Source organism: Panthera tigris, chromosome B1 (assembly GCF_018350195.1).
Source record: "Panthera tigris isolate Pti1 chromosome B1, P.tigris_Pti1_mat1.1, whole genome shotgun sequence".
Classification (NCBI taxonomy): domain Eukaryota; kingdom Metazoa; phylum Chordata; class Mammalia; order Carnivora; family Felidae; genus Panthera; species Panthera tigris.
Window position 1 is genome coordinate 183387569 of NC_056663.1, and position 15489 is coordinate 183403057.

The 15489-nt window shown below is 48.8% G+C and overlaps 1 protein-coding gene across 7 annotated transcripts in view; it reads left to right on the forward strand.

Annotated features, from left to right (window-relative positions):
* SEL1L3 (SEL1L family member 3) overlaps nt 1-15489 on the forward strand; it is a 103185-nt gene that overhangs the window by 6997 nt on the left and 80699 nt on the right. For all 7 annotated transcript variants that reach the window (XR_006217054.1, XM_042984829.1, XM_042984825.1 and 4 more), the window contains exon 2: nt 7056-7626. Coding sequence is in view for 6 of the 7 variants with exons in the window: in XM_042984829.1 (XP_042840763.1) it covers nt 7056-7626 (571 nt within the window). In the remaining variant the exon portion in view is untranslated. The remainder of the gene's footprint in view (nt 1-7055; nt 7627-15489) is intronic.

A 15489-nucleotide genomic window follows, 5' to 3' on the forward strand; every position in this document is an offset into this window, starting at 1 on the left:
GACACGTGTCATGCCTGTAGCTGAAACTCTTCAAGTTAATTGCCTTATTTTCCTGGCAGGAAACAGCTCATAAGCACACACATGACTTGAGCCAGGAAATCAGCTTCAGCTTAATCAATATTTAGAGTGTGATGTGTTGCTAATCGGTGTTGGTTTTGTACATAACAGAGGTAGCCACAACTCACGGCGTAGCAGCTGCCCACTGGGTCTCCTCCAGCCCACAAGATGCCAGCTTCCTACGTTGCATAGGTGTCCAAAGGACTGAAGACTGTAGTGCCTTCTGGCGGGATTCAGACCTTGCCCCTAAAGCCACTCACGGTGATGTCAAGTTCCCCTTTGGGGCCAGCACTCCCCCATCCTATGAAGAAAACAATTGTCCATCCCTGAAATTGTTCTTCTCTCCTACTAACGCTTCTCCCACTTCTCCAATCGTCTTTGTCAGCCCGTGAAATTTTCCAGTCCTGAAATTTTTAGCCTCGGTCGAACTTCTTATCCCACGTAGATGTTACTGAAACAATAGGAAGATGTCAACACCGCCGCCAGGGAACCTTAGCAAAATAACAAATCAAGCGCCATCAACCACACGTATATGAAATTGTATCTAATTGCCCAATCTCATTTCTTCGGTATGATCGTTCCTTCAAAGTGCATATTTTCTGTCATCTTGTGTTTTCCTGAATTCTAAATCTAGAATAAAAGCTTGATAATCTTAGAACAGGAGTCGGCAGACTGTGCCCCACGGGCCCGCCAGCCAGCCGCCTGTTTTGGTAAACACAGTTGTGCTGGACCACAGCCGTGCTCGTTCGCTTGTGAGTTAGTTGTCTGTGGCTGCTTTCGGCAGAGCCGAGTAGTTTTCACGGACACCAAGTGGCCTACAAAACCGAAAATACTTACCATCGCGCCCTTTTTTTAGAGGAAAAGCCTGTGCTCGCTTCAAATCTGGAAGAGCACCATCCAGGAGAAATACGACGTAAGCCACAGATGCTAGTCATATAGGTAATTTCAGATTTTCTAAAAGCCACGTTTAAAAAGCAAACGGAGGGGCGCCTGGGTGGCTCAGTCGGTTAAGTGTCCGACTTCGGCTCAGGTCAGGTTCTCGTGGTCCGTGAGCTCGAGCCCCGCGTCAGGCTCTGGGCTGGTGGCTCAGAGCCTGGAGCCTGCTTCTGATTCTGTGTCTCCCTCTCTCTCTGCCCCTCCCCCATTCATGCTCTGTCTCTCTCTGTCTCAAAAATAAATAAAGGTTAAAAAAATTTTAAATAGGGGCGCCTGGGTGGCTCAGTCGGTTAAGCGTCCGACTTCAGCTCAGGTCACGATCTCATGGTCCGTGAGTTCGAGCCCCGCGTCGGGCTCTGGGCTGATGGCTCAGAGCCTGGAGCCTGCTTCTGATTCTGTGTCTCCCTCTCTCTCTGCCCCTCCCCCGTTCATGCTCTGTCTCTCTCTGTCTCAAAAATAAATAAACGTTTAAAAAAAAAATTAAAAAAAAATTTTTTTAAATAAAAATAAAAAGCAAACGGAAAGAGGCAAAGTAAATTTTAGTCACGTGTTCAATTTAGCTTACTGCATCTCCATACAACCATTTGTACATATAACCGGTATAAGAAATATTAATGAGGTATTTTGCCTTTTTTAAAAAAATCGTCTTTGAAACCCAGTGTATGTTTTACACTTACAGCACAACTCCCTTTGGACCAGCCACGTGACCAGTGCCTCATGTGACTTGTGGCTACTGCATCAGCTTAGCATGAGTCTAGGACCCATAAACCTTGGACTTAGTTCTGCTGCACTTGAGACTTGGAAGTATGTGAAAATAAAATAATCTTCATATGCATAGGTAGAGATTTCCTTTGAAAACAGAATTTCGAGGGAAGGGCCCAGAGAGAGTATGCTGTCAGGTGTCCTACGCCTTCTTCATTTTCATCTGTCACCACCGATCTCCGCAGTGATGAGCCCATGTGCGGAAGGTCACGGGTCATCGAGCAAAACTGAAACCGGTTTCCATGTGCCGTGCTTATTCACTTGGGACAGGGGACTGTGCGTGTTTAGCCCTGAGGTGTAAGATAATGGACACTGTTACCAACTGCACTTTGCAATGAAATCTGGTGAAATCGAATAGCCTTCCCTCCAGAATTTGGTTGACCAGAAAGATTCACTGGAGTTCCTAGCGTCCATACTAAACGCGTGGTTACGGGTGTCTGGGCGTCTCAGCCAGTTGAGAGTCCAACTCTTGGTTTCGGCTCAGGTCATGATCTCATGGTTCGTGAGTTTGAGCCCCGCGTCGGGCTGTGCGCTGACAGGGAGGAGCCTCCTTGCGATTCTCAATCTCTCCTTCTCTCTCTCTGCCCCTCCTCCACTCACTCTGTCTGTCTCTGTCTCAAAATAAATAAACTTTAAAACAAATTAAGGGGTGCCTGGGTGGCTCAGTCGGTTGAGCATCCGACTTCGGCTCGGGTCATGATCTCACGGTCCGTGAGTTCGAGCCCCGCGTCGGGCTCTGTGCTGACAGCTCAGAGCCTGGAGCCTGTTTCGGATTCTGTGTCTCCCTCTCTCTCTGACCCTCCCCCGTTCATGCTCTGTCTCTCTCTGTCTCAAAAATAAATAAACATTAAAAAAAATTTTTAAAAAATAAAACAATTTTAAAAAAAGATTAAAAAATAACTGAAGTGGGAGGGGCGCCTGGGTGGCTCAGTGAGTTGAGCGTCCAACTCGTGATTTCAGCTCAGGTCACGATCTCACGGTTGTGGGATCGAGCCCCGAGTCGGGCTCTGTACTGACAGCAAGGAGCCTGCTTGGGAGTCTCAGTCTCTCCCTCTCTCTCTGCCCCTCCCCGGCATACGTGTTCTCTCTTGCTCTCTCTCAAAATAAATAAATAAACTTGAAAAACAATTGAAGTGGGTGAAGAGGGCTGGGGTGAGTCTTTAAGGAATACATAAGAGGAATGAGGAAGAGGTTTAAAGTCATTCTCTGAGAAAGAACACAAGGTAATATTTAATATACCGCAGCATGTGTTGGACTCTAGTCCAGTTGCCTCACTAACTGGGCCAATGTCTTCTTCCCAGGGAACTGAGCGAGGGCAGCGTTGGGGGCACTTGGTAGGAGGGACACCAGCCACCGTTGGCTGCTGTGCCGTCCAGCTTCCATCTGCACCTGTGGCCTCGGTCTTCAGCCACCCTGTGCTGTGGGCTGGAGGCCGGATTCCCGTCTTGAGCGGCGGGCCAGACCTCCACACGTCCGACAAGCCACTGCTTATGGACAAATGCTGGGGGTATCTCTCATTCACAAGGAAGCCGAATTCAGCCCGGCAACTCTTCAGTCTCGCTGTTGTGCGCTGTGGGGTGAAGAACGGGGGGAGAGAGAGTGAAAACGGGGTGGGTGGGGGGAGGAAGCTTCTGGGCTTGCCTCTGCTGAGCCACCGGCCCGGGTGATGTCGGAGAGCATCGCCTCTCAGCGACCCATTTCCTCGTTGGGAAAATGGGGCGGGCTGATTCCTCGCCAAGGGCTCATCCACTCTAACAGTCGCCACTTCTAATTATAAGATTATTTTTATGTTTGTTCCCCCCCTCCCCCGTGTAATTTGGAAGTATAAATGAGAACATAAAACAATTAAACCCCTTACTGCGGGGGCAGACAGTTTGGACTGTACCCACCTCTTTACATATTTCTTCCCACGCTTTTCCCATGACTAATCAAAAGGAATGGCCATTCTCCTGTTCTCACTCTGCCACTTGGAGAAACTATGTTTTTTATTTTCATCTTTAGGACAGTTGCTCCCCCCACCCCACCCCCTGCCCTACTCTGTTTTGTTTTGCAATATTCATGTAATACAGAATTCAAAAGATAATAAATAAGAATATACAGCCAATGTCCCTCTCTTACCCTGTCTTCTGGTCACTTTATCCTTTTCCATGTGAGCAACCCGTGCTATGTGTATTAAAGAAAATATATATATATGTTCCTTTATTTATTTATTTTTTAAAAATTTTTAATGTTTATTTACTTGAGAGAGAGAGAGAGAGCAGGGCAGGGGCAGACACACACACACACACACACACACACACACACACACAGAATCCGAAGCAGGCTCCAGGCTCTGAGCTGTCAGCACAGAGCCTGACATGGGGCTTGAACCCACAGACCGTGAGATCATGACCTGAGCCAAAGTCAGAAGTTTAACCGACTGAGCCACCCACGCACCCGAACCAGCAGTCTCTTGATGGACATTTAGTTTTCCACCTTTTGCTATTACAAACAGTGCTGTAGTGAAAACATGTACGTACATCATTTTGCACAAATTTGAGAGTATGTGTAGGGTAAAATCCTAGAGGGGGAATTGTCGGACCGGAGGGTTTTTTATACTTTCGATGGCTATTGCCTGACCACCATCCACAGAGATCACTCTTATCAGCCATACATAAGAGGCCCATCTGGCCGGTACAGTGTGTTATCGGACTTTTTTGATCTCTGTGAACCTAGTAAGTTCAAACTGGTATCTTCAGTGTCATTTCCATGTGCCTTTCCTTTACTATCCGTGGGAATTCACTAATTGATGAACTATGTCATTCCGCTCATTTTTCTTGATTGTTAGCTTTGTTTCTAATTGACTGTCAGTGCTTTTAAAATAGAAACGCAGTTCCCTTTTACGGGAATTTTCGTTGATTCTTCACTGTTAGTAGAATGAGATTCCACATGGGGGACTGGGATTCAGTGTCCTTCCTTGAGAGCCAGAACCCTGCCTTTCGTTTTTCAACCTCACATCCCTGTGTCCTTTTGTGTCGTTCCCCTCCTGTTCTCTGGTCAAAGCAACCTGCCCTGTATGTGGTCCCCACGTACGTCGGTGTTTCCCTGCCTTCTTGCCCCTGCTGATGCTGTTCACACCACTTGCAGCGTTTTCCCCTTTGCCTTTCTTCCTAAAGAACTTCTCTTCATCCCTTAAAGCCCAACGGAAATACCATTGTTTCCATAAAGGCTGTTCTAGAACCCCCAGGAAGAATGACCCTCCCCTGGGATTGTATTCCTTTAGGACTTGCTTATAGTCCGACTAGAGCACTGGCACGTTCTGCCTTGTGTCACTATTTATAAACACGATTTCCTGATACCCACATTTATGTCTTAGCCCCCTCTGCGTCTCCTACACCCTTCAGCCAGAATTGAAAAAAGAGTCCTTATTTCTTCCTTCTTCGGAAAAGACCACGGTGACCTTCCTCTTTAAACTTGTAAAAATATTCACAGCACAAAATTTACCATCGTAACCACTTTCAAGTGTATCGTTCAGGAACATTAAGTATATTCACACTATTGTGCAACCATCACCAAATCCATCTCTGGGACTCTTTTCATCTTGTAAAACGGCAACTCCGTGCCCTTTAGACACTCACGCCCCGTGATCTTCTCCCCGCAACCCCTGGCAACCACCACCCTCCTTTCCGTCTCTACGAATCTGACCGCTGCAGGCATCTCCTCTAAGTAGAATCATGCGGTATTTATTCCTTGTGACTGGCTTATTTCACTTCGCATAATGTCCTCAACGTTCATCCATATTGTAGCATGCGTCAGACTTCCTTTCTCAAGCGGGATCATATTCCGTTGGGTGTGTAGTAGATCACATTTTGTTTATCCATTTATTCATCGAGGTCAATTCTACCTCTTGGCTGTTGTGAATAATGCTGCTGTGAACATGGGTGTGTGTCTTTGAGTGTATCTCTTCGAGTCCCTGTTTTCTTTTCCTTTTTTTAAAAAATTTTTAAATGTTTTTATTTATTTTTGAGACCGAGAGAGACCCAGCATGAGCAGGGGAGGGGCAGAGAGGGGGGAGACATAGAATCTGAAACGGGCTCCAGGCTCTGAGCTGTCAGCACAGAGCCCGACGCGGGGCTCGAACTCATGGACCGCGAGATCATGACCTGGGCTGAAGTCGGACACTCAACCGGCTGAGCCACCCAGCCGCCCCTCGAGTCCCTGTTGGAGGTGTATAGCCAGAAGCAGAATTGCTGGGTCACGTGGTAATTCTAGGTTTTGTTTTTTTGAGGAACTGCTACACTGTCTTCCTCAGTGGCTGCGGCGTTTTACCTTCCCACCAGCCATGTACGAGGATTCCAGTTTCCGAACGTCCTCTCCAGTGCTTGTTAGTTTTGTTTTGTGTTTGTTTTTGGATAACGGCCATACGAATGGGTGTGAGGCGGTCCAAAGTAACCTTTTTGCTATTGTGTTTTGGATGCCTGAATCACAAAAGTTATATTTGGAAGAGCTCTTAGCACCCATACATCAGCGCCTTATGCTCGAAACATTGCCTTGATCTCATGACCAACTTCCAAGATTTCTTCTGCAAGGAAGGTCCATTTTGAGAGGTCTTCGTCGTTTAAAGAACTAGGTAAATACACACACGGCTAAAATCCTTCTTGGCACCTGGAGCACCATCCGTGGTGAAAGAATCAGACAACACAGTCTGTGGTCCAAGGCTGGCTGCGTGTGATTTGGAGCAGCCGGAACCTCCTGCTGGTCCATCCGTCATGCGTGCTTGTCCTGGCTCAGAACTTCACGGGAGAAAAAGAGGCCAGGTTGGCATCCCCATCATGCTCCCTCTCGGGTGCACTTTGAACTCTTCTCCCGCCCTTTGATTTGGCTGTGTCTGATCACCATTTGAAGTCAGGACAATAGTTTGGAAATGTCTGAAGCTGGCTCGTCCCTTTCTTTCACACCAAGGCAGGTTCGCAGCTCCTGGATTTGTTGCGAACTAGCTCCTCCGTTTGGAAACCAACTCTGGAATGATTGCCACGGAGCTTTGAAAGCCCCATTTTGATCAGCAGATGCTACTGAGTCTGGGGAGAGAGTTGAATGTGGCCTAATCTTCATTCGTGTGTGCGTGTGTGTGTGTGTGTGTGTGCATTTTTCTCTAATTGTTCGGTAGTGGTTTTGCCATCTTTCGTGTCCCACGTTCTCTGCTTTATGTAGACGGGTATTTTTGTATCCCAGGAAAATGATTCACACATCTGTTAATATGATGATTTTTTAACTCCCTGTATTTCTTTCTTCTTCTTCCTCTTTTTTTTTTTCCTTTTCAGAATGTTGTGCCGTCTTTGGGCAGGCAGACGTCCCTGACGACGTCGGTAACACCCAAAGCGGAACAGAGCACGGCTTACAAAGACTTTATTTATTTCACCGTCGTTGAAGGGAACGTCCGCAATGTTTCTGAAGTCTCGGTTGAGTATTTATGCTCTCAGCCGTGTGTTGTCAATCTGGAAGCAGTTGTCTCGTCCGAGTTCAGAAGTAGCATCCCTGTGTACAAAAAGAGGTGGAAAAATGAAAAGCATCTTCACACCAGCAGGACACAAATAGTGCACGTGAGATTTCCGAGCATCATGGTTTACAGAGATGATTATTTCATCAGACACTCCATTTCGGTATCCGCGGTGATACTACGCGCCTGGATTACTCACAGATACAGTGGTGGAGACTTGAATGTTAAATGGGAGGACAATTTGCTACATGCCGTAGCTAAGAATTATACTCTGCTGAAGACGGTCCCGCCTTTCGAACGCCCTTTCAAAGACCATCAAGTGTGCCTGGAGTGGAACATGGATTATATTTGGAACCTTCGGGCAAACAAGATTCCCCAGTGTCCTCTTGAAAGTGGTAGGTCATTTGCCTTGCAAGGAACCTCGTGCGTATTTCTTCAGATAGCCTGTATCACGAGAGGATGGCGGAGAAGGTTCTTATACCAGCAGTGGGGGGAGGTGAGGAAAATGGCGGGCACACCGAGCCTGTAGTTTAGGACTTTAGGGAGAAAGAGGGAGGAAGTAAAAAGGTGAAGAGAGGGGAAGAGTAGGAGAGAAGAGATTGCACTGGAGGGTCACAGAGGTCGTGGAGGGACCTTCAGAGGCTTGGGTCTGAACTGGGAAAGGAGCGTTACTGCCACTGAAACGGGCACAGGCACTGGGGAAGTCTTCCTCCCTCTCCCCTCATGAACCCTTTGACTATCAGTTATTTTTAGGTGGAGTGTTTTTTCCGGGAGGAGATGAGAACCAGAGCAGCCTTTGTGTCAGGCAGGAAATCACGTGGGAGTTTTCAGCCCAGCAAACCTGGGTTCAACTCCTTGCTCTGCCACTTTCTGCCTGTGAACCTTGGCATTCTGGGAGCCTCAGTTTTCTTATCTGTAAAATGGGGATAATAAGTAGCAATTCCCTCAGAGCAGTGCTGTGGAAATTAAATGAGATGTAATGTGCTTAACACATAACCAGCACTTGATAAAATTAGCCACCACGATGATAGGGTCCAAACTCTACATCTCATCCTAAATGTCCCATGGTTATAGCCACCGAAGGACCAATGCAGGAGGTTCCCGTGCCCTCCGTTAAGCACCGGGGTTGGAGATCTCTGGCTGTGCACTCTTAGAAGTTCTCTCCATTGGTAAGAGGGGCACCTTGCTATGTGGATGCTGAGAGCCTGCTGGCCCTTCTGCCCATCCTGCGATGGGGAGTCAACCTGGGCATGCTCCCAGCACTCACCTGAAATGTGACCCTAGGACCAGCTGCAATGGAGTCACCCAGGGCTCTGATAAATGCAGATTTCCAGGCCCCATCCATATCCTACTCCATCAGGCTCTGTAGGCTGTGGGGCCCTGAAATCAGCATTTTAAACACACTCCGTTGACTCCGATGTATCTTAAGGCTTAGGGGGCCTCTAGAGCAGGGGCAGAGCTGGTAGGACTCTGATCTAGAGTAACTGCGGCTCAACCCCCCGGCAGGCTTGGTGGGCGAAGCAAACCCATGGGCCTGTGATAGCAGACCCTTCCTCGGGAGGCGCCTGGGTGGCAAATCACATCTAAGCGCCATCACTCCTAGATGACTTAAGAACACCGAGAAGGTGATGGCCACGAATGTCTCCTGGGGCCACCCCCAAACAGCCCTGCATGTAATGACAGCTTCCAGGGCCGGTACCACCATATATTATAGTCGGTCGGAGGCCTCTTGCCATAGAACGAACACATTTGCCCTTAAAAATAATCTCTTTCTTTTGAAATGATTTTAGATTTGCAAGAAGTTGCAAAATGGTAGAGTCCCATGTATCCAGCTTCCCCCTAATGGTGACGTCTCTCCCAACTGTAGTGCAGTATCAAAACCACGAAACTGATGTGGATCTAATACTGTTGAACTAGACTGCAGACCTTGTTCAGAATCCACCAGTTTTCACGTGTGCTTCTGCGTGTGTCTAGTTCTATGCGATCTTATCCTGGGTTTTGTCTGAATAGCCTCGTTCTGTGTCTGGCTTATTCCCTGTTTGTGCGGTGCTTTTAAATACAGATATGCAGAAGAAGGCAGATTCCTTTTCTGTGTGTGTGTGAGTTGGGGGTAGGGCGGGGCGGGTAATTAACTAGTCGAGCTGCCTGCATTTCGATGATCAGTGTGCATCCTTCTTCCAGGCAGAACCCCATGCCAGCATCTTTCTGGAATGCCCTCCACGGGGAGACCTAATTTATTAAGGAGAAGGAAGCACGAGGCGCGTACAGCCGGTTTTGATTTGCCTCCGATTTTGTCAGGGCGTAATGATTCCATTTCATGTTTGGCAAATCACATATTTCTCATTGAACAATGACTAAATTGCAAGCTGGAAGTTTTTAAATGAAGTCATTTATGGACTGGCTGAGGTCTTAGGGCGCCCGAACATAGCCTTAACAGGTGAACTGCCTTTTCTTTTCTTTTGTTGTTCCTTCCTGTGTTCACGGAGCTTTGGAACAGCGCAGTGGGATTTTTCTCCCCACCTTATTCCGAGCATTACTTTTGGGGTGAGAGCAAATCTAATAAAAGCGTAACGCAGAGGAAAACCCTTTCTAATAATTAAAGTCACCACAAATGGGGGGAGGGGGCTCTGTGCACTCTCAGACCAGGTCTGTGTGCGTGGCTGTGATTCCTTCACCAGAAAGGGGACCATTTCCTCTCCCTCTCTTTAAAAGAGGAATCAAAAGAGTGTCTGCGGCCGCCCTACGGAAAGTGTCCACGACCTTTGTTCTTGATGCGGCTGTGCGATGGAAGGGGGCCAGGCCTCTGGCTTGTTCTTAGCAGGGGCTTCTCTATTCGGCTCTTGATGAACAAGAGTCAAGTCAGAACAACAAGATGGCATTAGGGAGCCGCGGGGGTGCCTTTCATGTCTGGTCCCCTTGCAGTCTGCAGCCAGCCCTGGTGTGGGGTGTGGGGGAACGTTTTCTGTGTCGAGTGCCTGGTGTCCTACGAGGGCTCCGTGTCTGAACTGAAGTGCCCCCTGACTCGCTTTCATTTGCTTTTTCCTTTACAAAGAGAGAGCAAGCCAAGGTCCCCATGCACGGCTGTTCCGTGAGCGTGGCTGAGTGCCTCTCCACCTAAAGCTTAGGTTCGGCTCCCGAGGTGAGGGTTGTATGCACCCGCACCCGCCCCCCGCACCCCCCCCCCGCACCCCCCTCCCAACCGCTCCCCGGAAGCTTATCTCCTTTGCCAGGACCGTGGCAAGCCCGGCCGGTGGTCCGATTGTTGGTGGACACGTGGGTAGACTTTTGTCCCGCCTTGCTGAGAAAATCTAGCCCAGATCAAAAGTCAGCAGCCTTTCAGGACACGTGTGTGCCAAGGCTTGGCCACGTGCCCTCCTGGTGCACCTGCTCCGGCTGCATCCTGGGCATGTGGGCCATAGGTGGCCAGGCACGCCACACCTGAGGCTCCACTTACTCTTGTCCGTTTCCTGGGGGGAGGGGACCAGGCAGTAGCAGTCGTCCCTCACCCGTTAAACGTGTGTCTGACTCATGCATGACCATCGAGAAAAATCCGAGGCACGGGCAGCAACTCTAGGCCCACCTGGACTTCTCTTCATGCCTGTCCTGCCTCGAGAGGTGAGAGGGCCGCTGGTCCCGTGGCCCCCGTCTTCAGACTACGTTGCATATTCAATCACTGCTCGCCGTGCGTATTGCTGTCCTACTGGCCCGTGTCACAGCCTGGCTTTGCCCTCATCCCTCACATGGCAACCGGTGCAAGGGGGGGTCACACCGCCCCCCACCCCCCCGCAGGCGGTCCCTCCCATTACAGTGAGGAAGAGCTGCCCAAGACCCTTACCATGGCCCATGCAAGGTGTCCCCGTCCTCTTCCTGTTCCTGTCCCCTTCCCACTGCCTCTCCTGCCATGCTCCCCCCCGTCCACCTGCTCCGGCCCCACGGACCTGCTTGTTCCTCCTCGAGCTTCCTGAGTCCCTTTGGGACACTTAAGTCCCTGCTCCCTTGCCCTACATGGCTTGCTCCCTTGCGTCAGGCCTCCGTGCTAATGTCATCTCAGGAGAGAAGACTCCCCTGATCACTTTATCTATGATGGCAGCCCCACCCCTCCCCCTCCCCCCCCCTGTCATCTATCTTTATTTTCCTTCTCCGCCTTATCGTCACCAGACATTGTAATTAAATATGCGTCATTGCTTTTTTGCCTGTTGAATGTCTCTGTCTGGTAGGCAAGCTCCGTACCGCCAAGGTCCTGGCTTGTTTTATGCGGTGCCCGCCGCAGCCCCTAGCACAGGCCAGGCATGCGGTGACTCTTTGTGAATTGAGTGATGAATGCTCTTAGCCACGGGGCAAGGACCTTTTTCTCGTAGGGCTGTGTGTGACTGTCACACTGTGACATCCTCACACAGCTGTGTTGTCACATTAGGGAGCACGCAGGGGTCGTGGGCGGCTGTGTGCCGTCCCTAGGCTTGTGCACACACACCACAGCTGATCGGATAGAGCCCATCAGGGCGGTGCTGGTTAAGGATGCGGACTCTTGGTCAGTGATTCTCCTCGACAACCACACATGAGCTCACCTTTGCTCTGCCCTCGTGGTTTGAGTCTGCGATTCCTCACCTCCTGCTTTGACTACATCAGTTTCTTTTACAGGGGGTGGGGGGGATAGCCTTCCCCACTGCTCCCCAATACCTCCTCCCCACTGCCACACCATACCCATTATTTCCGGTAGCCAGGTCAAATTTTCCCTCCCCCCCCCCCGCCCCTGCCCTGAAGATTACTTTTCTTCTCTTTTCTTTTTGTCACCCCCAACATCAGAAATTAAATTCTCCCCCCTCTGGCCTTCCCTAACCTCGTGTTGGTACTTCTTTCCTTACACAAGGTGTTTCATGTTCAGGTCAACTAAGCAAAGAGTGATTGAGCACCTACTATGTATCCATTTCTTTACTAAGTCAGGTGGCTCAAAGATGCAGACATGGTCCCCTCTGTCTTTAGGTGCTTACGTGGGAGGGGAAAACAGCCACCCCGTAGTAACAGCCGCTTTCTGTTACTGAGTACTCACTGTGTGTTAGGCATTGTGCTAAGTGCTTTATGTATCTCATTTAATCTGCCCAGCACCCTCCTGTCAGGTTTGCAGAGGAGGAAACTGACTCAGAGAGTTAGTGTGACCTGTCTCAGGTCGCACCGCTCTTGATGATGGAGCAGAGATTGGAACCCAGGTCGTCTGGTTCCCAAACCCCACACATAACTATTGGTCTCCACTACGGAGAGAGCTCATGAGACCATTTCTTGACTTTAAGTCATTCATTCATTGAAAAAAGCTATTGAGCAGTCTCTGTGTGTGCAGAACTTTGCTCGGCTTCTTCACAGAGGAGGCGACGCTTGAATAGAGACTTGAAGGGTGACTAGAGTTTTCATAGTCAGAAAACGAGTAGGGGGAACAGCATCCAGGCAGAAGGGAAAGCACGAATGACAACACACAGAGGAGAAAATGCAGCCGGGTGGCAGAATGGCGACGAGTCTGCATCTCTTGATGTGTGAGGTTTCGTCCTGCCCGCCACCTCTGAGTGGGTGGGGGTGGCCACCTAGACGCGGTGTTGAGAAGGATTCTGAGGCTGAGTCTGGGCCTGAGTCTGAGAATGAGCGGCATGTGGACGGATGACCAGTGTCTGCCACAGGGTGGCGATGTGGAGTAGCAGCTCCTTGCTCTGTATTTGTTCACCCAGGTAGAGGAGGCTCAGGTATGAGTTGGGCAGTTCAGGAAATTACACTAGAATAGCAGGTTGGGGCCCCACGTGGAAGGTTCTTAAATGCCATGCGAACGTGTATTAAGCATTCTGCCCTACTGTCTGTCTATATGAACATTTTTCTGTTCTTCCCTTTTAGGACAGAAACTGGGGAACGTGGCAGTTTCCTTCTTTTCCATTCTCTTTTCCTTTTGCTAAACATCCGGTCTCATCTTCAGATCCGGTGGATTAGAAGTGTGATTTCTTACAACAAAATTCCATTACAACAAAGTAATGGAAGGACTAAGTCAGATATTGGAGCCAGGCTTTACCTGTCTCTGTGAAAATACCAGTTAGAAGTCAATGACATGATGATAATGTTTATAACTATGAGAACCATGTGTTTGGCACTTTGATTAAAAAAAGAGAGACTTAGTTCTTCTCCCCCCCCCCCCCCCCAGTTAATCACGGTAGTCTGAATTTCTCAGTAATAACACTAATTAGTGCCTGGTATCTGCCTTGCCCTTTATGATTTTCAGAATACTTTTTCTGTGCACATTGTCTCATTTAATCCTCATAATAGTCCCATGGGAAGGAGTCTTATTCTCATCCTTTCTTTTCAGAGGAGAAAACCAAGGCTCAGTTTGTTTAACGGGAGTCCAAGCTTCCTGATTCCTTCGACTTTGCTATGCCGCCTCTCTGAAATATGCTAATACAGCCCTAACCCAGGTTCTAAATTAGAAGGAATACTCTTTTTTTAAGTTGAATTTTTACTGATGTGAATCATCCTGTTTTCCTCACCCACTGGACTTTGTCTCCTTGAAGCAGATTGAATAGCCGCAGAGGCCCAGGGCGGGGAGGCCTCCGAATGTGGCTGTCCCTTTCTCCCTGCCTGCGTGGAAATGCTCAGACTTTGTTCTCTGCTGTTTTAGCCTAAAAAGGAATACATGTACCTGGTAAAAAATTCATAGAGTGTAAAAGGGATTGGAGCAAGAGCGAGTTCCCGCCCACTCTGTGTTCAAGTTCTTTTCCTGGAGGCAAACTCACTAATACCGGTTTCTGTGTCTCTTTCCAGAAATGTTCTCTGCTCATATAAGCATTAAGTTGACGGCCCTTGTCTTCGTACACACATGGGAAGATACTGTAAACTCTGTCCTACACTCATTAACAATACAGCAGAGATTTTTCTATGTTACTGCATGTTACATGGCCTCATTCTTTTCAATAGCTGCTTAGCAAATCCTGTTGCCTGACGGCTCATAATTTACTCAGTCTGTCCCCTGCTGATGGTCACGCATATTGGTCACGTATTTTACTATTTTACTATCAACAACAAGGGTTCACGGAACATCCCTGTCCATGTATCTTTTTACACACCTACAAGCATATTTGGAGGATAAATTCCTGGGAGTGGAATTTATTTTATTTTTAACACTCCTACTATTGAATATTCTACTGACTTCCTTACTCGCCCACTTCACTGCCTTGTATCCTTTGGGGGGAAGTTCTGACCTAAATCATACTTGCTAGAAAATGGAATTTTAGTTCTCAGGCTTTGCTTTTAAAGAAAATGAAACACCCAAACAGTCCTGCCTTTTAACGTTCCGTGTTCGGAAAGCGCGATTGAATCACCCGTACTCTTGCTTTCCTTCTCCAGGTTGGAAAATCTTAACTTCTTTTCCTCCCGTGTCCACTTACAGACTTTTAGCTGGTTATTTTTTGCCTCAAGATTATCTCTAACTTCTCCACAAACGGCCCGAGGTCTCCCCTGTGTCACTGTGGTGGTGCTCGAAGCCCGTCCTCAGGAGGGTTTTGTTACGTTGGAAATGGGACCCTCTCCAGAGCAGATGTCCATGTCAGGGCTCTGATCACCCTGCTGAACTGGAGAGTGGGCTGTATGGCCAACCCCAGCCACCCCACTCAGATTAGACGGGGTGGGGTGGGGGGAGGGGAGGGTGGCGCCCTGGTCAGTGTCCGCAGGCGCTAGCCGTAGTGCTGAAGAGGGATGGTGATGCAGGCTTTTGCCGAGCCAAGCTGTACCCTGAAGGAGAGCCTGGATGTGTGGTAGTGGTGGGGCCCTGGAGGGTCAACGTAGCAGCCATCCTCTAACCAATATGGGCATATTTCAGTCTTTTAACCACCAGCGAGGCCGCCCAGGGGCAAGCCAGCTGAACCTCAGCGTGAGTTCTCTTTGATAAGGCCTTTGAGATACGATGTGGTTTCAAAAGAAGCCCATTGGGTTTGTAGCGGGAGACCAGCTTTGAGTCACGCCTGCATCTCTTATTAGCCGTAAAACCTTCAACGAGACACTAACACTTTCCTTGTCTCCCAGTGAAGGAGTTTGCGCCATACAAAATCCAATGCCTCCTCTTGCTCTAAAGTTGGAGAAAATGAAACAAGCAAAACAGTCAAGGTGGCGGGTTCCAAACCTGAACCGTGTCCCTCGTATTTTATGTTTATGTCGTAGTGATGCCTTTTTCCTGCCTAACTTCTTCATTCAAGATTAGCCAAAGAAAGGGATTTGGGGGAAGGGTCTGAAAGAAGAGA